The sequence below is a fragment of the Mastigoproctus giganteus genome, chromosome 3 (genome assembly GCF_048544385.1).
Source record: "Mastigoproctus giganteus isolate SK-2022 chromosome 3, ASM4854438v1, whole genome shotgun sequence".
Classification (NCBI taxonomy): Eukaryota; Metazoa; Arthropoda; class Arachnida; order Uropygi; family Thelyphonidae; genus Mastigoproctus; species Mastigoproctus giganteus.
In genome coordinates, this window is record NC_143577.1 from 193,882,108 (window position 1) to 193,909,695 (window position 27,588).

Sequence of the window (27,588 nt, forward strand, 5' to 3'; positions counted from 1 at the left end):
GAAATTTGACTTTAGCCAGCGAGTGGTTAATTGCTGGAACAAACTTCCATCTGTTGTTGTGGAAGTTGATAGGTTAAATAAATTTAAGGAGGAACTGAACAAACATTTAGAGGGAATGGTTGTGTGAATTTTTTTTTGTCTGATGCTGCATAAGCTCATACACTTGCTTTCTTGCATCACATGCCACTACTACTACTTGGGCAGGTCACCAAGAGAAGCTACAAGAAAACCTAGAAGACAACAGCAGAGATGGACAGATGAAATTCAACAGTTCGTGGGTAGTATATGGATAGCCATTGCACAAAAAAGAAGGAACTGGAAAGTTGCTGGAGAGGCCTTCATCCTGCAGTGGACTGAAAAAGGCTGATGATGTGTACTACAGAAAAACTTAGGACAGCTGAGATGGAGTAAGAGAAAGCACTGGTTAACAGACCAAAGAATTTTTCATGTATGTGAATACAAAGAAGACAAATCAGATTGGACCCTTATGTACAGTGTGTGGTATGTATTAGAAAACCAATCTGATGTTGTTTGTGAGCTGGAAAGCATGAAATTAGCGATACTGAAATTTCATGAAGATTACTTATTAGAAAAACTTCCAAGCCTAAAGGCAAGTAAGGCTTCTGGTGTCAATGGCATATATCCAATAATTTTGAGAGAGGTGGTTAGAGAGTACATTGAACCACTGGGAATGGCCAGCAGAACATGGTAAGCAGGGCATAGGGGCACCAACGTCTGAGGTTGCCGAAATTCAAAATTTTTATTATAATAATATTTGATAAAAGTATCTCAGTTAAAGTGAATAAATACTGACTTTAATCTTAATACAGAAACATAAACTATTGAATTGTATAACGATAGTGCCCTGTGTCTATTCACAGCCTTGGAGCATGTATGACGGCTAGTATTTCAAAATGATGGCTTTTATTTCAAAATAGTGTATACAGTAGCAGCATAGTTGAAACTACAGTGGGGGGAGGGAGGGCTCCAGCCTCATGTACAGCATTTTAAGGGAGCTCTTGATCAGTTATGTATTTTAATATTGCTTCATTTACAGTCGGACCTCTGTTAAAGGAACTTCTTTATAGTGAATTTTTTTGAATTCCTTTAGGTAATTTTACATTTAAAATAGTTTCTGTACAACGAAGAAAATTTCCATACAACGAACGGTTTATGAGAGACTTAACTTTGTATGCATTGTTCCCACCTACTTCTGGCCTTTAGGCAATTAGAAAGTGCAAATTAAGAGTTAAAGGGATTACCATTCCCCAAATGTAAGTGGTGATCTTAAAATCTGCAAATACCTATCACACATACCGAGAAGTCGCACTAGTCAACTGCTTTCTATAGCCAGTCAGAAGATTAAGGCGAATTCTTGACATGGATAATAGCTTCTGGTCAACCTGTGTTCTTTGTTTATAATAAAAATAATTAAAGGAAATACTGAATTATCTTTGTATGTACTACATATGATTCCAGAAATTCTTGTGTCGTGAGAGTGAAAAAAAATTATAAATTTGGGATTTATAATCACTTATGGAAAAAACTATCAGGAAGGAACAATTATTACAAATTTCGAAAATAACAGAGAAACTCCAATTACAAATTTCTATAAATTATTATTTGTTTGTTTGTTTGTTTGTTATTTGGTTTTTAGGAGCATTAGCAACTAAGGCCATATTGCTCCGGGATATGCGGTGGTTATTCCCTGACCTTTCCGCATCCTCCGTATTTGGTGGTGACAGGCTCGAACCCCGGTCTAATCAAGAAGCTTGTGCAACACACTGCTGCTCCTTCCCACCTGGCTACGGAGGCGCCTTCTATAAATTATGGCCTGTTTTGTAACATTACATTTTGAGCTTTTTCGTTTGTCCTTCAGTGCTAGCTAATCTTCCAGTGCTAGCCAGCTGGTGCGTACAGTATTTCTCGAAAGAAATGAAAAGTGTTAATTAAAATTTTGTTATTGAGTTGTTTCGTCTCCACATTAAAAAAGAAAGTTTAATAAATTGTTATAAACAAACCTTTCTTTTATGTACTTAATTCCCTTTAGATGAACTGTAACCATATATTTTATTTTTATAGGTTATAAAAATATATGGAATTATTAGTTATTTAAAATGTTTTAGAATTAGATTTTTGCCTCATTACCAAAATGAGTTTTAGATATAGTAATCAAATTGGGAGGGTGCACTTCTTGTAAATTTTTTGAGCAGAACATTTTCCTTGTTAAAATACTTTTTTTATATTGCAAAAATGCAGATTGTGAGCAAACTACTATTTAAAAAAATGTATTATTGAGTTTGTCTTTTTCTAATCATACATGGCAGTCACATAGCTCCACAATGAACAATCAGCTGCAATGAAATGTATTTACGAATGCCACTGTATGGTTTTTTTGGAAACAACAAAAAAAGTGATTATTATCTCATTTTTTTAAATGAGATAATACCTGTACCTGTAAATTGTAATACTTTTCTAAAATATTATAATACTGAATGTGCAATAAAATGTGTAATATACTAACTTACTAAAAAATTTTTAGCATTCCCCTTGTTAAATTTTCCTAATTCGAGCACTACATATACGAGTAAAATAGTAAAGGTAGTTAATAAAATATCTCTGTGTTTATATACTAAAATTTATTTTAATTTGTGCATATGCCTAAATGAAACAATTTTTAAAAATGCTGTTCTAGAATTCCAGTGTACATGTCTACAATAAATAAAATTATTTATTTAGTTGTGCTCCAAATTTAATTAAAATAAAAAAAAATCTTTAAAACTTAATTTATAAATTATAGGTAAGAATCTCTTAATGCAAGAAATAACCAGATATGAAATTTTGGCCAGTATTATTTCAAAAATTAAATAAGCTGAGTACTTCTTTTCAATTGATTGCACACCCGATTTATCATGAATTAGATAAATCAGAATTAGTAATTAGATATGTGCAAATTATTGATGGAAAAATATCAATAGAAGAGTTTCATTGATTTTACAGAAAGTAAAGAAAAGACTGCCACTGAGTTGGTGACAGAAATTTTTATCAAATCAGAAAAGGATGGACTTACATTAAAAATTTAAGAGGGCAGGGATACGATTTAGAAAGAGTAGAAGTAATTGCAATGGTTTGTCACCTTTTTAGGAACTGGCTGGATATGACAAAATTTCCAAGCCGAAGAAAAAACATCTTTGGAATAAGAAAGCAAAAAAAGACGCCAAAGAACAGGCATAAGTTAAGGAGCACAGGTTTTGAGAACAAGTGGAGAAATACCATCAGGACCTTGAGCTTTCTTAGCATCAAGATTCGTCAAAATCCTTCTGACATCCTTTTGAAGGAAGACCATAGGAGGCATTGAATGGAATGTGTTGGGAATGGTGGGAGGTGTTTTACCAAGATCATTAATACATGAGATGGAAGAAAAATGGAATGCTAGCAGGTCAGCTTTATCCTTGGCTGAAGTGATAACAGAACCAACTGGTTTTGACAGAGGTGGGAGCATAGATGGCCAAAGGTTGTGGCCAATAGCTTTGGCTAGAGACCAGAATGCTCGGCTACCATTAGGGCAAGAAGCAAGTTTTCTACTCTTAGCCTGTTCAAACTCTAGTTTGGACTCATTAATAACTGCTTTACAATTGTTATGAGCTTTGGAGTAGGCAGAAAAGTTTCTGATTGTTCCGTCAGAAATCAGAAACAAGCCAATTACGATATGCAACATTCTTCTCTTGAAACGTCTTAGCACATTTATTGGAAAACCAAGGTTTAGATAAAGGATGAGATTTTAAAATGGAGTATGAAAAAGGATTCCATTCCTACAAGAATAATTTCACTGACATGATCTGAGCAAATCTTGACATCAGAAGTTTTGAAACAGTAATCCAACCAAGGAAAAGCAGAAAATAAATCTCGCAGGTTATCCCATTTTGCATTCTTGTAATGCCAAACAACACGAGGTTAGGAATAGCCATGAGATAAAGGCTCTATTGGAGAAGAGACAATCAATAAGTTGTCTGAGGTGCCTAAAGGACCACTCACTTTGATCGTGCATTTAGAAGGGTTGTTTGTGAGAAAAAGATCAAGCATGTTGGCTGTATGGTTAGAATTGTCCGGTATTCTTGTAGGTATGTGAACAATTTGTGCAAGGTCATTAGTAATCGCAAAAGCCTCAGCTTCTTGACCAGCTGGGTCGGTGTGACTAGAAAACAGAAGCCATTTGGAGCTGTGAACATTAAAATCACCAAGGAAAATTACCTCACTGTTAGGAAAGTTGGACTGGAGATATTCAAGTTGCAAAGAGAGGAAGTCAAAGAGCTCCAAGTGATTGGTGGAGTTGGGAGAATGGTAGAGACAACAGATGAATTTGACAGAATGAGGTAGAGAGATTTTAAGCCAGAGAAGATCGAAGAGAGGAGATTCCAAATTACCAAGTCTCTGACAGGGAATATCAGAACAGACATATGCACAAGTACCACCTTTGAGGCGAAAGGAATCATAAAGCGAATAATTTGGGCAACTGAGATGAGCAGTAGTTAAATCAACCGATAACTGAGATTCTGTCAGAAAAAGTACATGGGGTTTGGTAGACTGCAATTGGAAATGGCACCGTTGAGATTAGAATTGAGACCACGTATATTTTTGTGAAATGAACTAGGAAGTGTCTGGGAGGTGTTTAGATCTTTTCGCAGATAAGCTTACTCTATTAGTTTGACAATTCATGGTATATTCAATAGCAAGGAAAAGTGTGTGTGTGTGGGGGGGGTCAGCTGTATGAAGAATGAAATGTTTGGATATGGCGTACACATGGGAAGAATATACCCAGATCCTTGACATAACGTGGCCTTGACAATGCTCCCCGCATACACACTACTCGGACTCCCTCCAGTCACCATCTGGCAGAGTAGAGATAGCAAGATTATACACTAGCTGATCCGGAAGCCTCCTAAAGAGTTACCATTAGGTTCGGTCTGGTGTACTAACTATCGGCCGGCCTGCGAACACCGTTTTAGAGCTTTACCCTCAAAATGTAAGGAAGATTGGATCTCGCCTTGATGTTCACCATTACCTCAAAAGTCATCAGTCATACTGCATGATGGAAGAGATGGGGAAGGGTTGACTGGAACTTAGCTCTGGACACTAAACATGGGTTCCATCACTTCAAGCCTACAATAAGCACAGTGGTGGTATTGCACCGGCTGATGAGAGTCATCTACCACCTAGTATTGCCTGGTAACACAGAGGGGTGGCATTCCTCCGTGTGGTGTGGGTGCCAACACCTCGACCCTTGCTTAGGTTGGTTCACACCTGGATGGTCACCCACAGTGTGCTTGTGCATGGAGGTTATACCCAGGGTTAATAAGCGGATTGATAAAAAAATCTCCAAGAAATACAGGAAAGTGAATTTCAAGATGTTTTCGGATATGCTGCTACCATAGCAGAAAAAATGGATATACCAGCTACATTTCTAGATTAAAAAAGAAGAAGAAAAAAAATCAAAATAGAATGACACTTCACAAATCTTCGGACGATTTCAATTTATCTGCTGAACAACAATTTTGTATTGAAATTAAATATGTTTTGCATGTTTTTATGAATGACTAGATTTGAAAAACTGAATACTATTTTAGTTAGGAAAAGTTAGAAAAGTTATTGAATACTATTTCTTCAGATTTTGATTTTCTATTTGGAACTTCACTTGCATTAATTAATAAATCTGACTTGCAAAAGGCTGCTTCTGACTTTGCATTAAAATACTACAAAGATTTAAATGCATTTTTCTTTCATCCAGTGAGTCGTTGATTGCTGGAACCGGCTGCCCTCTCAGGTAGTTGAGGCTGAGACAGTTTGAATAAATTCAAAGGTCAACTGGATAGTTACCTGTGTGAGGAGGGAAACATAATTTGTATTTTCTTATCTACTTTTTTTTTTTTTTTTTTTTGCCAGTGCATCTTTACAGTATATGGTGAATACTATTTATTTGCTCTATTTAACTATTTATTTGCTCTACAATTCTTTTAACTTCAAAATGCATATGCATGTCTGTCCAATGTTCCTTTCAGAGAATTTGTAACCTGACATTTCTCTGGCTTAAAATCTTTTACTCAATTTTTTAAAATTCTTCCAACCCCACAAATTATATATTTGCTTTCAGTGTTACTTTTTATATAAAAAACTACTCACCCTGTAAAAATCTCAAATCTTCTCTACCATATAATATTGTTCCTATGTCTGGAGTGAAATCCCCAAAACCTCTCTCAAGCATGTAGATTCTATTCAAAAGAGGACAGTCAGGTTAATTAATGAGTCATCTCTAACAAAGTCTCACTGCTTGCTCTCTCTTTCCCTCTCAAAGACATCAAGTTTTTACAGCATATCTTTTATACAATATTTTCTTTGTAGAAAAGTATGACTTTTCTATAAAGTATTTATAGAAAAGGTATACTTCCAGTTTTTCCTCGTTCATCCTTTACTTTATTCTCTGAAACAACCTTTCTTCACATGTACTTCCTGAAAATTGCAATCTGCATTGCAGAAATTCAGGTCTAATGCAAACAATATCTTCTGCCTTCTCAACATTCATCCTATCCATGGTACTAAGTACTACTGATTCTAATACCATTCATGATTAGGGGTCTCATCAAAAAAAAAAAAAAAAAAAATCCAAAGTGGTTTATTTTTTGCTTGTGCAACTTGTTTATACCAAAGTAGAAATAAAAGTTCGAGGAGTAATATTTATTTTTGATCTAATCTCTTTGGTTGTTTCATACCTTTGAAGGTGAATCTGGGTGAGCATTTTAAACTGCTGGATGGATATCAGTTTACTATCTAAATAAGTAAATCTATAAGTTTTGCTTATAGATTTATTTATGTATAATGATGATATCTGTAAAACCTAAAGAGGTAAACCTCAGTTTTTTACATCTCTATAAATGTATAAACAGATAAGATCTAATTGTATAATTATATGCAATTTTAATAACCCAAACAACTGTGCTAGCAAGTTTTAGCATGATTATATTCCTTAGCAATGCAGTATTTGTTTAGAGAAGTTGATTTAAGCATTAACTTAAACTATAAATTAATTAAAAATTTTGAAGTAACAGATTTACATTTTTGTATATATACAATAAAGCTAAGGAAAAATAAAGCAATTTTTTGGATACAATACAACAGAAAAGGAAGTAACATATATTACCCTTGTATCTTTGGGTGTTCTTCTTTCTTCCTGATTAACTATTACATCAGGCCTAGAGAGGGTCAGACCATTCATAGCTGCAATCATCATTGGCCCCATTGACTGAGCCACATTCTGTTGAGATGACACTTCAGAAGTATTTGGATGTTCACCTATTTTAAGGGGAACAGTACTATAATTTGATAAAACCTGACTATCTGTAGCAGCTCTAGGTCTCCACATAGGAGGATGTGTTACTGCAATTACAGATGCATTCACTGGTTGTATGTTACCTGTACCCATAAGCTCATAATTGGTATTATATGATTCTGTTCTTTGAGGTGGAACGGGAGGCTCACTGCAATGATGCACAGTACTCTCAACCACTGACATCTGAAGAGGAACATCAGCATTACAATAAATATGTGCACTTGGTTCACTATGTGCAGATAAAATATGTGAACTTATTACAGTGTGATTAGTTAAATTATTTCCATGGCCTCTGACTGAATTATCTGCTGGACTAGGATTATGAACACTTGTATTTTCTGGACTTTCTACTCCAGGAGATGTACAGTTTGATAATGACTGATGTGCTACTGAATTAGTCACCATGTTTTCTTGTAAATATCTGTGTTCTAAAATTTGAGATTGCGGCATTCCAACTGTGTTTCTTCGGGAAATAAGATCTGGACTACTAGTAGAGACTTTTGGCTATAATAAAGAAATAAGTGTTCAATATTAGTAACAAAAGATCTTTAAAACTCCTAATATATAACTTTTCAAAAGTTTTAATACAGTGCATAAACTCTATGAAATAAAACATTACACACATACACTGAAATAAGACTATATATTAAATTTAGACTTAGCAAAATAAAATTTGAACACACAAATTCAAATTTTGTTTTGCTAAGTGTAACAATGTTGTGAAACTTTTTATAGAGACATGCCATAGCTATATATTTTCTTGCCTACTTTTCTCACTTCTCTATCTATAAATACTTTATATATTTTTTGATCTATATATATATGTATGTCTTGCTATTAATTCATCTAATTGTTTGGGCAAACACAAAATTATGCTTTGTATATGATAATTATTATGCTAATTAATGTAGCTTTACAGCATCCCGACTTAAAGACAAAATGATGTAACCTTGTTTAATTTCAAACTGTCTAAGTCTAGTTAATTTAATGATTTGGCAGTCTATGAGAAAGTTAAAGCAGCTTGTGTGAACCCAACTTATTTCTTTAATATTTACAATACAGGGACAAATTGGAGCAAACAACAATCATTTTGCACGATTTTTTCTATCCACTTCTATTCCAACATGACTGTAACAATAATTACAGTAAGTATTCTTGTAAAAATATTCCTCTAAAATTTGATTAAGCTTTTGAAACTTCATATTAACATTTTTGTATAACATTCAATTATCACTGAAATTCTAAGAAATTTTATAAAGTTCTTATTGACTGATCTGGATTATTAAAAAGGAACTGTTTAGGTATGTATTCCTGTTTTTCTCTGCAGATAACATTACATAATCATTCCTTTATGATTCCAGAATTCAGTGGCTGATACTTGGACATATACTCTTTTCACTTGAGGTGAGCCTGTATGACACCACTCTGAACTGTTTGCTTTCTGGTATGTAACAGTGCACCATAACATTGTCACATCAAATGTTTAGTTCTGGTATTAAACACATTTAGCATACTTTGAATAGGAACAACTTCTTGCTAAGATTAGCATTGGTTCAGCACTAGACAGTATGTATTGAACCAACACTAATCATGTACACCATGGCAACTTCTTCAATAGTAATTCAAGGGTTTCCTTATATAAGTTCTTCCACCGCTGCTATGATTTTTGGTGTCATAAATTAATACATTAGTCAAGGAGAATCTGAACACTTTCAATACCATTCTTAAGCTTATTCATCCATTCGTAGACTTGCTGTTGACTCATGCATGCTTCATACTAAGCCAATATTCTGTAATAAATTTCAGCAGGTTTTATTTCTTCTGCACTCAAAAATTGGATTACAAATTTCACCTGTACTTTGGTGCATTACAGCAAGGATGCCCCAACCTTGAAAACTGAGAGTTTCAAAATAATGCCAACAGATGGTGCCATTTAGGAACTGGGAATTCCCAACAGAATTTGATCAATAACACTACCCAATATGATTTTTACCTGCAGCAAATCAATGGTTGTTTCTGGTCAAGTTTCATGTATAGAATTTAAAATCAATCATAAAAATTTCCTATCATGTCTCAGTTTTTTAAGATATAGATAGATAATTGGATTCTGTACAAAGATATCATTACTGTTTGAAATACAATTTTTAAACTTATTAACTTTTGGTTGGTTTTGTTTATTGGGCTAAAAGTTAAGCAAATACATCATTACTGTTCTTACAATATAGTATAATTTGATTTTGTACAAGTCAGTATTTTTATTAATTTTATTACATCATTCAACTGTTCAATATATAGTGTATGATAAACTATGCTACAAGAATTCACTTTCTGTTCAAATTTACCAATTGCTTTTACTGTTTTTAGGTTAATGCATTGTTAAAATGGAGAAGGCAAAGCACAGAACTTGTGTCAATCACCCATACAACTTCTGCTATGTTTGTGGACACTTAACCCAAAAAACTCAGAGGAAGAAAATATACAACATCACAAAAGTTGCATATTCATTGTACTTCGGCTGCAAGATCAGTGATCACGAAAAAAATTGGGATCCACATATCTGTTTTATTACTTGTACAACAAACTTAAGGCTGTGGTTATACGACAAGCTGAGAACATTACCTTTTGTCGTCCCTATGGTGTGGCATGAGCCCAAGAATCATTTCGATGACTGCTATTTCTGCATGAAAAAAAAATAAAAGGTATTTCCAAAAAGAGTAAGCACTGCATCAATATCCAATTATCCCATCAGCAATTAGGCCAGTGCCACACAGTAAGGAACTGCCAGTACCTGTGCCACCAAAATCTTGGGGTAATGGAAGTAGTGATGAAGGTACAAAAGAAATTGTTTTACCAGATGTTGCGGAACCAAGCACTTCAAATGATTTGGACTACGAGCCAGAAAAAGAAAAGGCCCCACACTACATTTAACAAGAAGAATTAAGCGACTTGGGCTTACCCAAAGAGAAGACTGAATTACTCGGATCCAGACTACAACAGTGGAACTTACTCGCCAAAGGTACAAACATTACAATATACCGTAAGTGAAACGAGGAGTTTCAAGATATTTTGCAATGGAAAACAACATGTGTGTCTGCAAAGACATCATTGGTCTTATGCATGAACTGAACATTGATCACAATACCGCTGAATGGCATTTGTTCATTGATGCGTCAAAGCTAAGTTTGAAATACTTTACCATCAATTCCTCTTGTTCATGCTGTTGGCCTGAAAGAAACTTACGACAGTATGTCCCAGATTCTTGCTGCTATATATGACTATGGTTGGAATATTTGTGGTGATCTCAAAGTGATTGGACTGCTTGTTGGGTTGCAAGGTGGTTTCACTAAATACTGTTGTTTCCTGTGTTTGTGAGATAGTCGTGCAATAGCCAAATACTACGTCGTACAACACTGGGACAAGAGAGATGAATATTCCAGGCAAAAGCAATGTAAAGCATGTTCCATTGGTTGATCCACAAAAGGTTTTTCTTCCCCCTTTACACATAAAGTTTGGAATGATTAAGAATTTCACTAAGGCACTGGATAAAGAAAGCAGAGGATGTGCATATTTACTGAAAATGTTAAATGTTTCCAAAATTGTCCCCAGGGACTCACATCTGGTGAGTATCGGCTTAGCAAACCCAGGGTCCTGAGCTGGATATCATCATTCTTCGTAACTCGGGAATTTTTTTTTGGCTGGTGCAAGGAAGCCTGAGGCATAAGCCTCAGGCTTCCTTGCACCATGTGGGTAATTATAATTATTATTATTTATCTTGTGCAAAGTTGACGGAAGGAATTTTCATAGGTCCTCAAATTAGAAAGCTCCTAAAAGATGAAGAATTTCAAAGAAACCTTGAAAAATGTTGAATTGGCTGCATGGAGATCTTTCAAGGCTGTTGTACATGGATTCCTTGGAAAGAGAAAAGAAGAGAACTACGAGCAACTGGTGACAAACTTGCTGAAACGTTACAAGAACATGGGGTGCCGAATGTCATTGAAAATGCATTTCCTTCATTCCCATCTGCTAAGTTTTCTTAGTAGATATCAGTGATGAACAAGGAGAGCGCTTCCACCAGGACGTATCTGCAATGGAAAAATGATACCAAGGTTGCTGGGACTCTGCCATGATGGGGGACTACTGTTGGTTCTTTAAATGGGAAAGCAACCTGGAGTATAAAAAGACATCAATGAGTGGGAAACATGTCTAAGTATCATATATTGTGTGTAATAATTACAACCAGGTAAGCTGATATTGTATAAAAACAAGGAATTTACAAAATGCATATATCTTTTGATGTAGTAGTAGTAGTGGCATGTGATGCAAGAAAGCAATGTATGAGCTTATGCAGCATCAGCCAAAAAAAAAAAAAATCACACCATTCCCTCCAAATGCCTGTCCAGTTCCTCCTTAAATTTATTCAACCTATCAACTTCCACAACGACAGAGGGAAGTTTGTTCCAGCAATTAACCACCCGCTGGCTAAAGGCAAATTTCCGCACATCTATTCTACATCTGTCTTTTGTTAATTTGAATTTATGCCCCCTTAGGTTCGTAATCTGAACAAGTGGAAGGATCCCATCAGAATTCAGCGTGCTCAACCCATTCAAGGCCTTTTATATACCTCAATCAGATCACCGTGCAGGTGCCTAGTCTCCAGCCACTGCAATTTGCAGAACTTAAGCCTCTCTTGGTAAGAGGATCCCTTCATTCCCCTCACCAATCTTGTTGCCCTTCTCTGTACACGCTCAAGTAAATCTACAACCTTCCTAAAATGAGGCCTCCAGACCTGTACACAGTACTCAAGGTGTGGCCTGACCATTGCCTTATACAGAGGGATAATCACCTCCTTTTCCCTGCTAGCAAAATTCCTATATATCATTGACAAAACCCCATGACCTGCCCTGGCAGCCTGTATACATTGCTCAGAGAACTTCATATCTGACTGCACAATTACTCCCAGGTCTTTTTCATTTTCTACCACCTTAAGTGTAGTACCACACAGTTGGTACATTTCTCTGGGGTTACTTCTACCCATATGCAGTACTTTGCATTTGTCAAGGTTAAACTTCAGTTGCCACTTCTTAGCCCATCTGCCCAAATTATCTAGATCCTGTTGCAGTAGCACACTGCCATTACTGTCATTAACAACCATGCCAACCTTTGTATCATCTGCAAACTTCAACATTAAGCCTGATATACCTTCATCAATATCATTGATAAATATACAAAACAACAGTGGACCTAACACCGAACCCTGTGGGACTCCACTAATAACATTAGTCCAAGAAGAGCAGCACCCATTGATTACCACCCTCTGTCTTCTCCCACTTAACCATCCTTTTATCCATTGTAGCAACTTACCCTTAATGCCATTCTGCTTCAATTTGTACAATAGTCTTCCATGCGCAACAGTGTCAAAAGCTTTCCTGAAATCCAAATATATGATATCAAAATTATTTTTTGCATCCAGTTCCTTTGTAACCACATCATAATATCCTATCAAATTTGTCAGACAAGACTTTCCCTTAACAAACCCATGCTGTGTCTGAGTCATTGCTGCAGTCTTGTCTAGATGATCCTGCAATGCATCTTTAACCAGCAACTCCATTATTTTACCCGGAACAGAAGTTAAACTAACTGGAGGGAATGGTATGTAGACGTGACAGAAGTAAAAGATTTGATATTTTCATAATTAGGACATTAATTTTGTTCAGAATAACTAACTTTCATTTCAGAGGTATGATGAAAAAAAAAATTTTGTCAGGTAGTGTAATCTGACACAAGATTGTCACCAATTTTTGTATGATATGCATTTTATGGGTTTCCTAGTTTTCATTTGGATATGCTACTCTTAATTGACTGTATTTTGAAATCATTACAGTACCTTTCTTCAATTGCTTCTGACCAGATATAAAAAATTAAACAGAATTTAAACCCAAAAACCTATATTTAGAACATGCTCACAGGCATCTCAATATTGGGTGTGTGAAAAAAAAAAAAAAAAAAAAAACTTTCTATGATTATAGTAGGTGTAGAATTTGTTATTACAGTACAGTAATACCCCGAAGTTACGCGATAGGTGGGTCCGACGAAAATCGCGTAAGTCGAATTCGCGTAAGTCGGGGTACAACTTTGCATATAAATACATATAAATTTTGCTTAATTGGGACCAAGGACTAACAAAAACACTAGTTTAAAAGAAAAATATTAATAAAATTGCAGTTCTTTATACATATTAATACAAAATATATATTAAAAAAACAAATGACTTACGTTAAAAAGTTATTTCGATGTCGATGGCTTCATAAAATCTATGAAATTCGTCTGACGACACAGCGCGTTCTTTTTTTCGCGCAGAATTTCTTCGTAGCAAGCTAATAATTTTTTTTATTAATTGCTTTGTAGCTATAACGCGTTCTTCGTTGGAGTCTATGTTTTCTAAAATTTTTAAGCCCTTTACAATTGAGCCCTTTTCAATTTTCAACCTGTCAAGTTTGCAATTGTCATGTGCTTTTCGCCGTTGCTTCATTTAGGTCTGTAGCACGTGCAATATCACATGGTCTTTCATTTCGCTCAAAGCGTTTCACAATTTCATATTTTTTCTCTATCGACAGAGGCGGACTGGCCATAAGCCTTACCGGGGAAACCCCGGTGGGCCAGTGTGATTTTGGCCATAAACCATAGTATGAGCCAGGCCACTATAAATTTTCCCGGGTAAGAATTTTTGACCCAGTCCGCCTCTGTTTATCGATAATTGCTTTTCTTTTTCTCTCTGAATCTGCAGTGTCTTCACCAGGACGCTTCCTTTTCACACCTTTTAATTAAGTATTTTACTAATTTTTAGGGAATAAAGCACAATTACAAAACGAGGAGGCACGCTTGATACGCATAAACAAAGCTGCGCGCATGTAGCAACTGAATAAACAACACCATAAAGGCAGAAATACGCTATTAACACCTCACATTTCTAGGGGTTACTACCATAAAACAATAAAAATCCAGTTGGTTTCTGCTAGTGAAATCTGTTATAAACTGGTAGTAAACTCGATCTAATTGCATTTGCGATTATACCGATAGCTGGAATTGTGTTGGTTTTTACGTTATTATGGTGAAATGTGTTTCCCCTTCACTGATATAAAAAACATAAAAGCAGCAAAGTTGAATTTTGTTCATCTTTCGCTCTCATTCTCTGCCGTCGCACCGTATATCGATAACATATGAAAAACGACCTTAAAGATAGTGGGCGGCAGCGTTGCCAAACGAAAAAATCAAGAACCGCGTAACTCAGAGTTCGCGTAAGTCGGGGTATTACTGTATTTATATAATTACTGACTGAGATATATAAATCAATGAAATATATTTATAAGTATCTATACTATAAGATAATTCAATTACAGATGCTACCAGATCCCCACTGCAAATCAGTGGCATTATGAAATTGTGCACACCCAATAAAGAGGCTGGCTGTGGAACTGCAATATTTTTCATTAATAAATAATTGATAAATACTGCCCTACAACTTTTAGCAGAATACCTAAAAGTTGAACACTATTTGTGCAGGTGTCCCACTAGAACAGTATATTTTATTATTTAAACCATATAATGATATACACTCATATGTGGCCATGTATCTGAGCTGTTCCAAGTCATAATACCATTCCCTCCAGTTAAAAGTTGCATGAAGAAAGAGGGTCCACTCATGCACTTAAGGTGTCTCACCATGATAACAGTTGAAAACACTGCTGTTTAGCTGTAGCAATATAGCACAAAGCCCTAAGTCACTAGGCTGGTTTCAGCAGATAGATATTAGCAGAGCAAGTGTTGGATATACGCTGAATGAAGATCTTCACCAGTGATCATCTATATTGTTCAGAAACTTGAAAATACAGATTCTGAAATGCACAGATATAAGTTTTATTTTTAACAAATGCGAAGCCTATTTTTTCAATATTGTTGGGGATGTCATAAACAAAACTGAAAATTTTGGGACAAGGAAAATCCTAAAGAGTTACACCAAAGAGTACTGAAACCTGTGGAAGTCAATGTGGTGTGCTATTTGTAGCATATTTGAACCTTATTTCTTTGAAGAGAATAATGTTAACTGTGATAGTGACCTCAGAACAATACTTGTATACTGTTGCAGAACTTTCTTGTTCCTGAACCACATGACACAGGAACATAATGCTGGAAACACATGGTTTCAACAAGACTGGTCAACATGCCATACTAACTCAACTTCTAAGAAATTGCATAACAATTGTGGCAGTACATTTGAATTATGTGTGAGTAAAATCTGGGGCTAGGAAACTCTTTGGTTCAGAAAGGTTTTGCCACTAATTCTCTAAAATTTTCTACTCTTAGCCCATCCAAAATCTAATTTGAACTGATTTATAACTGCTTTACAATTGTTAAAAGCTTTGGTGTAGGCAGAAAATGAACCTGGATATTTGTATTTGAGCCAAATCCAAATATCTAGGTTCATTTTCAGGTTCATATCCAGGCTGTTTAAGTAAGAATGCTGCATACTGAAACGTTCTTACTTAAACAGCTTTAGCACATTTATTGGAAAACCAAGGTATATATAAAGGTCGAGATTTTAAGGTGGAGGGTGGAATAAAGGATTTCAACCCTACAAAGATGATTTGACTGACATAATCTGAGCAAACATTGACAGTCAATAATTGGAATTCTGTAAGTGTGGCTTGGTAGGCTCTATGTGGAAATGGACATCACTGGGATTCAAACTGAGACTGTATATTTTTGAAATGAAATAAAGCAATCAGAATTTTTTTTTTATATGGAGTACAGATGGAGCAAATATTTACATAACATTTGCATAACATAGTCTCAACAATATTTGCATAACATAGTCTCAACAATGTCCCCCTGCATATGCACTACTCAAACGTCTTAAAGTCACTCTCTGGCAGGGTAGATCAAGACAGCAACATTATACACTACCTCATCTGAATGACTCCTAGTGAGTTACTAATAGGTTCAGACTAGTGCCCTGGCCTGCAAGCACTGTCTAGGGCTGCACCCTTAAAATGTTAAGAAAGACTATCTCACCATGACCATCATAACCTCAAAAGATAAAAATCATACTGTATGATGGAAGGGATGGGTGGCTATCCGATATGCCTTCATCAATATCATTAATAAATATAAAAAAAAAAAAAACAATAATGGGCCCAGCACTGAACCTCAGGAAACTTCACTAATAACAGCAGTTCAAAAAGAGTGGACCCCATTAATATCCATTCTTTGTTTTCTCACACTCAACCATCCTTTTATCCATAGTAGTAACTTAATCCCAATGCCACACTGCTCCAAATTGTACTGCAGTTTTTTTTTTATGTGGAACAGTTTCAAATGTTTTTCTGAAATAGTAATAATAGTAATAGAAGCATATGATGCAAAAAAGCAAGCATATGAGCTTTTGTAGCATCAGACAAAAAAAAAAAAAAAAAAATCCACACAACCATTCCTTCTAAACGTTTGTCCAGTTCCTCCTTGAATTTATTTAAGCTATCAACTTCCATAGTGGCAGATGAAAGTTTGTTCCAGCAATTAATCACCCACTGGCTAAAGGCAAATTTCCGCATATCTATTCTACAACTGTCTTTCCTCAATTTGAATTTATACCTCCTTAGGTTCGTAATCTGAGCAAGAGGAAGAATACCATCAGAATTCAGCATGCTCAACCCATTCAAGGCCTTACACACCTCAATTAGATCACCTCGCAGGTGCCTAGTCTCCAGCCGCCGCAATTTGCAGAACTTAAGCCTCTCTTGGTAAGAGGATCAATTCATTCTCCTCACCAATCTTGTTGCTCTTCCCTGTACACGCTCAAGCAAATCGACATCCTTCCTAAAATGAGGACTCCAGACCTGTATGCAGTACTCAAGGCGTGGCCCGACCAGTGCCTTATACAAAACGATAATCACCTCCTTTTACCTGCAGCAAAATTCATGTACATAATTGACAAAATCCCATGACCTACTCTTGCAGCCTGTCTGTATTGCTCAGAAAACTTTATCTGACTGCACAATTACTCCCAGCTCTTTTTCACTTTCTACCACCCTAAGTGTAGTACCACACAGTTGGTACATTCCTCTGGGGTTACAAACAGTACTTTACATTTGTCAATGTTAAACTTCAGTCGCCACTTCTCAGCCCAAATTTTCTAGATCCTGTTGCAGTAGCACACTGTCATTACTGTTATTAACAACCCTGCCAACCTTTGTATCATCTGCAAACTTTGACACTAAGCCTGATATACCTTCATCAATATCCAATATCATTGATAAATATAGAAAACAACAGTGGACCCAACACCGAACCCTGTGGGACTCTACTAATAACATTAGTCCACAAAGAGCAGCGCCCATTGATTACCACCCTCTGTCTTCTCCCACTCAACCATCCTTTTATCATTGTAGCAACTTATCCTTAATACCATTCTGCTCCAATTTGTACAGTAGTCTTCCATGCGCAACAGTGTCAAAAGCTTTCCTGAAATCCAAGTATATGATATCAAAATTATTTTTTGCATCCAGTTCCTTTGTGACCACATCATAGTATCCAATAAAATTTGTCAAAAAAGACTTTCCCTTAACAAACCCATGCTGTGTCTGAATTATTGCTGCAGTCTTGTGTAGATGATCCTTCAATGCATCTTTAACCAGTGATTCCATTATTTTACCCAGAACAGAAGTTAAACTAACTGGTCTGTAATTACTCCTTACTCGTGTCACCCTTCAATCCCCCTTTGTGAATTGGGGATACATTTCCACATCTCCGGTCCACAGGGACTTCTCCCGAGTCTAAGGATGCTCTCATGATTATGGGGCATCCTTGAGCACATCTCAAATCTAAGTGTTTGGTGTCAAAATTATTTTTGCATCCAGTTCATTTGTTACTGCATCATACTATCCAATCATAATGACCAGTAAAGATTACTAATTAACAAATCCATGCTGTGACTGCAATATAATAGCATTGTTGTCTAGAACAGTGATGGCAAACGTATGAAACATGTATCAACAGTGACATGCCATGACATTTTGGGTGACATGCCAGCATTCATCAACACCCAAAAACTACTATTCTCCCTGTTTGAGTTCAGTTCAGCTTTTGCATTCATGTGAACAAGAAGTGCATTGAATTATTTTGTGCAAGTTCAACAACACTGCTGCAGAGGTAAGAAAACAGAGGTCTCAACTTGAGGATCTGGAAAGAAATCGCCTGCAGAATGAAGAGTGCCACTACGAAAAAGAAATTTTGAATGCTTGGAATCGAATACCGGAAACTTATCACCTCAAAAATATAGCAATGGCTATAATCACCATTTTTCCCTCTACATACTGTTGTGAGACCTTATTCTCAGTGTTAAACAACATTAAAACGGACAAAAGAAACTGACTGACAGATAAGTTAATGCTGCTTGCTTGGGCTTGAAATGCACAAAGTAGGCGCCTCCGTAGCCAGGTGGGAAGGAGCAGCAGTGCATAGCACACGCTTCTTGATTATACCGGGGTTCGAGCCCATCACCACCAAACACGGAGTATGCGAAAAGGTCAGGGAGTGACCACCGCATATCCTGGAGCAATATGGCCTTAGTTGCTAATGCTCCTAAAAAAAAACAAAAACAAACAAACAAACAGTGCACAAAGTACTTACCTTCAATTTCAGACTTATCCATTAAGACGCAGCAACAAAAAAGTCATTAATTGATGTTAATCAAATCAAATCAAATGCAATGTGTTCCATATTTTTTTTCAGTTCAATTCAAAATTACTATTAAAAGTAGGGTAATTTTTTAGTGCACTATTTTAAGCCCAATTATCAGTGTGCATATTGTTTTCTGTATTGTAAATCACTGATTTTTCTTTTACTTTTTCTCACTTTATATTTCTGCATAATTGCAGTTTTCCTACTGTTTGATTAACATACTGTATGAAACTGTTTTTAATATTGAAACTGTTTTAATAATGAATCTGTTTTTTCATTATTATTATTTTACATGTATCTGAGTTTGTTTTACTCATATTTCATATTTGTAATTATTTGACATTTCAATTTATAATACATAACACCACATATGATTGGACTGTATTTTTTTAAAATAAATGACTATGTAAAGAACTGTTCCTCTTTTGTTCCTGGGGGGGGGGGTGACATGCCAGCAGAGTCAAGTTAGGCATTTTCAAAATTTTTGACATGCCGAACCTAAAAGGTTTGCCATCACTAGTCTAGATGGTCTGGCATTACTTGTTTAACCTTCTTTCATGTGGAACAGCGTCAAAAGCTTTACTGAAGTCAACATATAACATGTTAAAATTATTTTTTGTATCCAGTTCCTTTGTTACTGTTTGTTATAGTGGCCAACAGACAGGATTTCTCCTTAACAAATCCATGCTCTAATTTCTGTATAATCACATCTCTCTCTTAAGATGATCAAGATTTCTCTTTATTTTCCTGGGAACAGAAGCTTAAGGTTTGTAATTACTCATTTTCCTTTGATTCTTCTTTGTGAATAGGAGAGACATTTGCACATCTCCAAGATACAGGGATCTCCCCTGAATCTAGGAAAGCTTTCATAATTATGGCCAATAGTTTGCTTGCTCTTTCTTTCTTCCAAAGGTTCTCTCGCTCTGTCTTTTCTCATATACAGTAGAATGTCAGTTATCCGGAATAATTTGAAAGGCTGATCTTTCTTATTTTTTTTTTATTAACAATAGTACAGTAAGCTCCGGTTATAGTGATCACATTTGCAAATTGAATTTTGATTATAATAAGTGAAAGATCGAGTTTACTATCTGTTTATAACAGATTGTACAAACAAAAAGCCCAATAAACTGAAAACTGCAAATTGTTTTATGGTTGTGACCTCTAGAATTCTGTGACCTTCAGAAATGTGCTGTAGAAAAATATCACAGAGACTACTGGGTTTTCTCGGAAACCATGAGTGAATTTCAGATTAGTTTAGCTCCAGAATCGGTAAGAATAATATTGGCCCGAAACTGTGTGATTTATTATTTTTCTCATTTTTTTACAGTAAAATGTGAACGAAAAGAAAACATGTAGTTTTAACATTGCAACAAAAAAACAGAAATTATTAATAGAATTAGAAAAGGTGAAAATTTAGGAAACCTCTCCAAAGAGTTTAATGTGGGAGCTTCAACAATTTATGACATCAAGGAAAATTCTGATGCTATAACAGAATTTGTGTCGATTATGAATAGTGAAGGAGGATCTAGCAGGAAAAAAAAGTTGAAACCTAAAAATACCGCTTTAGAGAGTGCACTCACTTTATTTTTTTGTTTTCTTCAAAGCGATGTTTAGGTGAACCAGTGTCTGGCCCAACGTTGTGTGAAAAAGGATTGGATTTTAATCAAAAATTAATAGGTAATGAAGATTTTACAGATTTTTTTACAGCCAAGCACAGCTTGGCTGAAAAATTATTGGAAAATTTGTCTATCTGGAAGAGGTCTGACATCAGTTATTCTGGATAACTGATGCTCTACTGTAATTGAATAGATGCTTCAACAGAGTCTTTTCCATTTCCTTTTCAGCAATATATTACCGGTATATTATCTCTCTCTCTCTCTCTCTCTCTCTCTCTCTCTCTCTCTCTCTATGTGTGTGTGTGTTCACTGCTGACTTTCATGTTGTAGCCTGAAACATTGGAAAATGGGTAGGCCCAACTCCTCCCCCTGCCTGAGATTGTCAAGATACAGCCTAAATTTAACAGGCCTTTGAGAATTCCTTCAGTCTCTGATGGGATTCAAATCCAGACTTCATTTGAGTGATGAAATCACTGTATTGTTGCAGAAGAACACATTTAGGTGTATTTTACTTATTCAGGTTAAATATTTTTATGATGCTTGATAAACATGTTTCCAGGTATATTATCCTTGTTGACCATTTGAATTACTTTGCATTGAATGTGTTAACTTGCAATTTACAGATGTTTTTCTGAAACAAAAGTGGTGGTATGTTTCTTCCTGGGAGTGCAAGGGAAATTAATATATAAGTTTTATATCTGCATTGTCCTTGGCCTTATTTTATAACAAATGTTACTTTAATGATGTGGATCAAAGTAGCGCTTGCATGCTTCCAAAAAATCTTGTATGAAACCACAATAAGCAAATGAGCTTTCTGATATTGGGTGAAGGATAGTAACAAACAAGCTTAAATATTTAACTTTAAGGAATGTATTAATATAGTAAACCATACAATAATAATTAATCTGAACTGTTTATAGTGGAGTGCCTCCGTAGCCAGGTGGGAAGGAGCAGCAGTGCGTAGCACACGCTTCTTGATTAGATCGGGGTTCGAGCCCGTCGCCACCAAAAAAACGGAGGATGCGGAAAGGTCAGGGAATGACTGCTGCATATCCCTGGAGAAATATGGCCTTAGTTGCTTATGCTCCTAAAAAAACCAAACAACAAACTGTTTATAGCACAGTCAGATGGATGCCAATAAAATTATTCATAAGAACTTATGTATACTCTATAGACTGTCTTATTGCGGACAGGTGACAGTATGGTGCCAAGCAAAATAAGAATTTTGCAATCACAAAATTGAGTGTGCAAAATTTCTACTAAAGCTATTTATAGAGTTTATTTAAGTTTTTTAGATCGGTTTTAAACACGGGTATTCATTGTAAAATATGTAATTATGTAAATACTGTAGTTGTAGAGAACTGTTATTTGGAAGGGCAGGTTCTGCATTATAATTGTTTTTTTTTTCTTGTGTATTGATATTTCTTTTAGAATTATGTTTAATGCTATTGTACAATTTGTGAGTCATAAGTATTTTGTGAGGATACACTGGCATATTGCTCAGAATTATGTATAATTATTTTGAAAACTTACTGCGATTATACTTTCATAAATTTTGGTGTTAAAAGTCTGGGCTGACTTTTATATAAGATCACACGTTTGCATGGCTTAAGGGGTTCCTTTCTTTTAATTATTTAGTTTAATTATATTTTTAAAATTTTTTTTTCTCACCTGAAATAAACCTAAAAGATATTTCTTGGCTAAGAGTATGAAGCAGTTTATTTATGCATGGGTAATGTGCACACACACATCATTTCTACTACCAAGGTAGTTTTAATGCATTTTAATTATATCTCAAATTGTGAATACCTTCACGAGTTACCACAGTATTTCACTATCTCGAATAAGTAATGCTTTGTCTTTGGAGCAGACTAATGCTATTTATTCTTGGCGGACACCACCACCAAGACAGCACTTTTTTGAAGCTTACTGGCTTCTTATCGACGAGTGGGCAGGTACTATTTTGTTGCAATAGTGACAACCCAGTTATGAAGTATAACTCCACAATATGAGATATGCCTGATGGGGTGTCGCGGTTTAATCTAAAAGATATTTCTTGGCTAAATGCCTAAGAGTATTAAGCAGTTTACTTATGCATGGTTAAGGCACACACACACATCATTTCTACTACCAAGGTAGTTTTAATTATATCTCATATTGTGATAATTATCACGATATATGAGATATCGGTATATGTCATATACCGAGTTGCCATGGTATTACACTACCTCAAATAGGTAATTAGCATTAGTAGAGGCACATGATGCAACAAAGCAAGCTTATACAGCATAAAAAAAAAAAAAAAAAAAACCCTTATCATTTCACTGATTCATTCATTACAAATGTTTTGCCTAGTTCAGTCTTGAATTTGTTTAAGCTATCAACTTCCACAACAACAGATGAAAGTTTGTTCCAGCAATCAACTACCCAATGGCTAAAGACAAACTTCCACACATCTATTCTACAACCGTCTTTGCTCAGTTTGAATCCATGCCCCCTCAAGTTTGTAATCTGAGCAAGAGGAAGAATCCCATCAGCATTGAGCCTGCTCAATCCATACAAGGCCTTATACACCTCAATCAGATCATCTCGCAGGTGCCTAGTTTCCAGAAGCTTCAATTTGCAGAACTTAAGAGCACTCCTTCGTTCCCTTCACCAGTCTTGTTGCCCTTCTCTGCACTCGTTGTAGCAACTCCTTCCTAAAATGAGGCTTCCAGACCTCTACACAGTACTTAAAATGTGGTCTGACCACTGCCTTATACAAGGAGATAATCACCTCCTTATCCCTGCTTGCAAAATTCCTGTATATCACTGACAAGACACTATGAGCTACTCTTACAGGCCGTCTGCACTGTTTAGAAAACTTCACATCTGACTGCACAATTACCCCAGGTCTCTTTCATTCTCCACTACCCTGAGTGTAATACCACATAGCAGGCACATTTCTCTGGGGTTGCCGATACACATATGCAGTATTTTGCATTTGTCAATGTTAAACTTCAGTTGCCACTTCTCAGCCCATCTACCCAACTTTTCCAGATCCTGTTGCAGCAGCATACTGTCATTACTGTTATTACAATCCTGCCAACCTTTGTGTCATCTACAAACTTTGACATTAAGCTTGATATACCTTCATCAATATACAATACATGGGACCAACACCGAACCCTGAGGGACACCACTAATAACAATTAGTCTACGAAGAGCTATGTCCATTGATTACCACTCTCTGTCTTTTCCCACTCAACCATCGTTTTATCCATTGTAGCAACTTACCCTTAATGCCATAATGCTCCAATTTGTAGAGTAGCCTACCATGTCCAACAGTGTCAAAAGCTTTCCTGAAATCCAACTATATGATATCAAAATTATTTTTTGCATCCAGTTCATTTGTGACCACATCATAGTATCCAATCAAATTGGTCAGTCAAGACTTCCCCTTGACAAACCCATTCTGTGTCTGAATTATTATTGGTCTTGTCCAGATAATCTTGCAATGTTTCTTTAACCAGTGACTCCATTATTTTCCCTGGAACAAGTTACACTAACAGGTCTTTAATTTCAATTTATTTGATTTCAAATATATTGAAGAATTTTCAATATATTTGATACCTTCCCACAGAAGTAGAAAATTACACAAGAGGTAAGTCTGCAATGGCAAATGAACAGTTTATTAAGCACTTATAATTTCAACTATATTTTCAGTCTGAATGCTTTTATCTACTAATTAATTAAAAAATTAAACAAGTTTTTGCATGGCATAATATTCAAAATGACTATGACCTAAGGAAGTAGCTATGTAATTTTTTCTTATTTTTAACAAGTAGCAGAAAGTTAAGCCATCCTTTTATAATAAGAAAAACAGTCTTAAAACAAGACATCTGAACATGTTAGAAAATTTCTTATTTATTGAAAAAAATTGCTGAATTTATGCACATATTTGTTTCTTGTAAAAATATGCAATTTTTATTTATTTACATAAAAGTTGCATCAGTGTTTTGTTAGTTCTCAATTTAAGCATTACAGCTATATAGAAAATAATGTGATTTTAACACGATCAATTTCAAACTCCTGCTTGTGCTTTTTTTTTTTTTTTTCAGTTGGAATTGTGTGGAAATAAGTAAAGAAACAGAAAGCAACCACACAAATATGGATGTTAAAAAGATAGTCATACTAATATGAATATGACCAAACATGATCACGAGGTAGTTCAAACAAATTGGAAACCCTAATGCCTTGATCAGAACTAAAATAATGCAGCATGCAACACTGATTGTTATGTAGTAGGAATGTGTTGGTATATTTTGCTGTTATTTATTGGAGAATATGGAAATTAGATTTACTAGAAAACTATATATCTTAAGATGTAGGTATTTATCTAGTTGAAAAAGGAGAATGCCAGGTATGTCACATACCATATTTATTTGAAAATTTTCCACATAAGCTGTTGGATCTCAAACCACTAGACACTCCAAATCTGGTAGCTTGTTTATAAGGGACCTATGATGGGATGGAAACCCACAATTTTATAGTGGCAGAGCAGCAACTATGCTAAAATAATTTACCAAAATGTAAAAATGAATAATTTACCAAAACTGGTAAATTATTCATTCAAAATGTAAATAATCATGAAGTATTAATGAAAATGATGCACTTCTAAGTGCATTGTATTTCTTTACAATTCCACTATTTTTTTAACCAAGAAAATTATATTTACCAAATGATTTCTAGTGAGGTCTGGAGTACTAGAACTTGATCTTTGCTTGTATGGATATGGAGGTGGTGGTTTATGCTGATAATAAAGATGAATATTTGCTAACAAATGTTCTGGATTAATATCTGTCAAACCTTGAGAAGTCAATTCTGGAGTACTGTAAGTATGCATTGGTGGAAAAAGAAGATTTGGTGCTGATACTCGATCATAACTTCTAGGATAAAAAAAAAAAAAAAATGTTTACACATTCTTAATATTAATAAATAATAGCTTTCCAACAAAATAAAAAATTCTTTTAAAGAAAAAAAAATGCTAACAATATTAATATATCATTTTAGAGGAATACAGTCAAATGCTACTGCAGTGAATGAAAACAAAAGTTTTAACATGATAGTTTAGTGCATTCAAAATTCTTATTTGTCATTGTAACATATTTAAAGCACAAAAGTACTGAACTGCTTACTGAATGTTTAATGCTGATGTACCTTGGTTAAGATATGCAAATGAATTACGAATTATAAGAGGTTGGCTATAACAGCCCTCCTGACTTGGAAAAGGAATCAAATCACTGGTTACTACCAAACGGAGGATCAGGAGATGCCATCCACAACCTCTCTAGATATAAGCCTTTAACTCTCCATAGGTCACAACACAAAATGATTATTACTTTACTATTTTTTTAAAGAAATGTTTAATAATATTGTGGAAGGGTTTATTATAAAAAAAAAAAAAATTGTTTTTTTTTTTTGTTGAACTGAAAAATGGTCTTTTATTAATTATTATCTAGATAATTTATCTCATTTCTTGTTTGAAAACACTTTTGATCAGAATGATCCAAATGTTTTCAAGGACCAAACTAATATTTGGGAAATGAAGCTTACTGGCTATTCAATAGATCTTCAAAGTAGTCTACTGGATGGTGTATATACCAATTCCAGCGCTTCTGAAACTTCTGGAAGCATTTATAATAAGTTTTATTATAAACTTATTATAAATACTGGAACTATTAGTGCTCAGTTTCTTTTGAAACTGAGCACTAATAGTTCCTACACTACATTCTGAATAATTTCTTCAGTCTGCAAAGATCTATGACTTTTCCAAGGCACTTTTTGGAAACAAAAAATTGTAGAGAACTAAATGCAGTGAGTATGGTGGGTGGCAAACTACTGTGATGGAGTTCTTTGCAAGAAATTCTTAAATGGAAAGTGTCAAGTATGCAGGGGTGTTGTCATCATGCAAGTACCAATTCTTTGAAGCCTCTTTTCCAACCATTTTCTCTGAATAGCGTCTTATAATCATCACAGTACTTTTGTAGTATTCCTGGTTCACTATTTAGTCATGTGGGAAAAATTCATAACGAACAACGTTCTGTGAGTCAAAAAATACAATGTGCCTTGTATTTGATTAATAATGCCTTCCTTTTTTTTTTTTTTTTTTTTTTTTTTTTTGTAGTTGTTGGCACATAGGCTTCTGTGGCCATAATGCACCTCCCAAGGTTTTTGCAGTACTTTGATCCAAGCCCGAGGCGGCAATACAATGAGAGGCTTGGGCCTTTTTTACCAGGTCATGGTCATAGTCACATACACATGATTTGTCACCAATACTTATGAAAGAAAAAGTGAGTCAGCAGAACATTGATGAAGATCCTGATATGCTAGACCTTGCTGCTCGCTGCAACCATCAGTGAGGATGCATGAGAAATGTGGCCAAAACACACAGAATTCCCAAATCTTTTGTTAAATTGATTGACACATCCCATAAAACTATCAATTTCACTAACAACTTTGCAGATAGTCAAATATTAATCATGCCTGATAATATTGCCAACAGGAGCAACTGAATCGCTGTTCTTTGAAGTTTAAGGGCAGCCAGAATGAGGATCATCTTTGACAGACAAATGGCCCTCTTTAAACTTTGCAAACTACCAAAAAAAGTCTTTGAATGACAAAGCATCTTTCTGAAAGCAGCGTTAATACTTCACGGGTTTCTGTTGCACTTTTCTCTCACCTGAAACAAAATTGGATGCAAATTTGCTCATGCATGAATTCATGCAGGAGAACTTAGATCACTTTATCATTCAACACTTACTGAACATATAGTGACAAGCCACAATAGCTTAATTTCAAGATATAAAATCAGTCCCC

The 27,588-nt window shown here is 35.3% G+C and overlaps 1 protein-coding gene across 1 annotated transcript in view; it reads right to left on the reverse strand.

Moving 5' to 3' along the window:
- Pez (protein tyrosine phosphatase non-receptor pez) overlaps positions 1 to 27,588 on the reverse strand; it is a 297,962-nt gene that overhangs the window by 92,288 nt on the left and 178,086 nt on the right. The window contains exons 15-16 of the mRNA XM_090370791.1: positions 25,448 to 25,658; positions 7,193 to 7,885 (exon numbers count right to left, since the gene is read on the reverse strand). Of these exons, the coding sequence (XP_090226917.1) occupies positions 7,193 to 7,885; positions 25,448 to 25,658 (904 nt within the window). The remainder of the gene's footprint in view (positions 1 to 7,192; positions 7,886 to 25,447; positions 25,659 to 27,588) is intronic.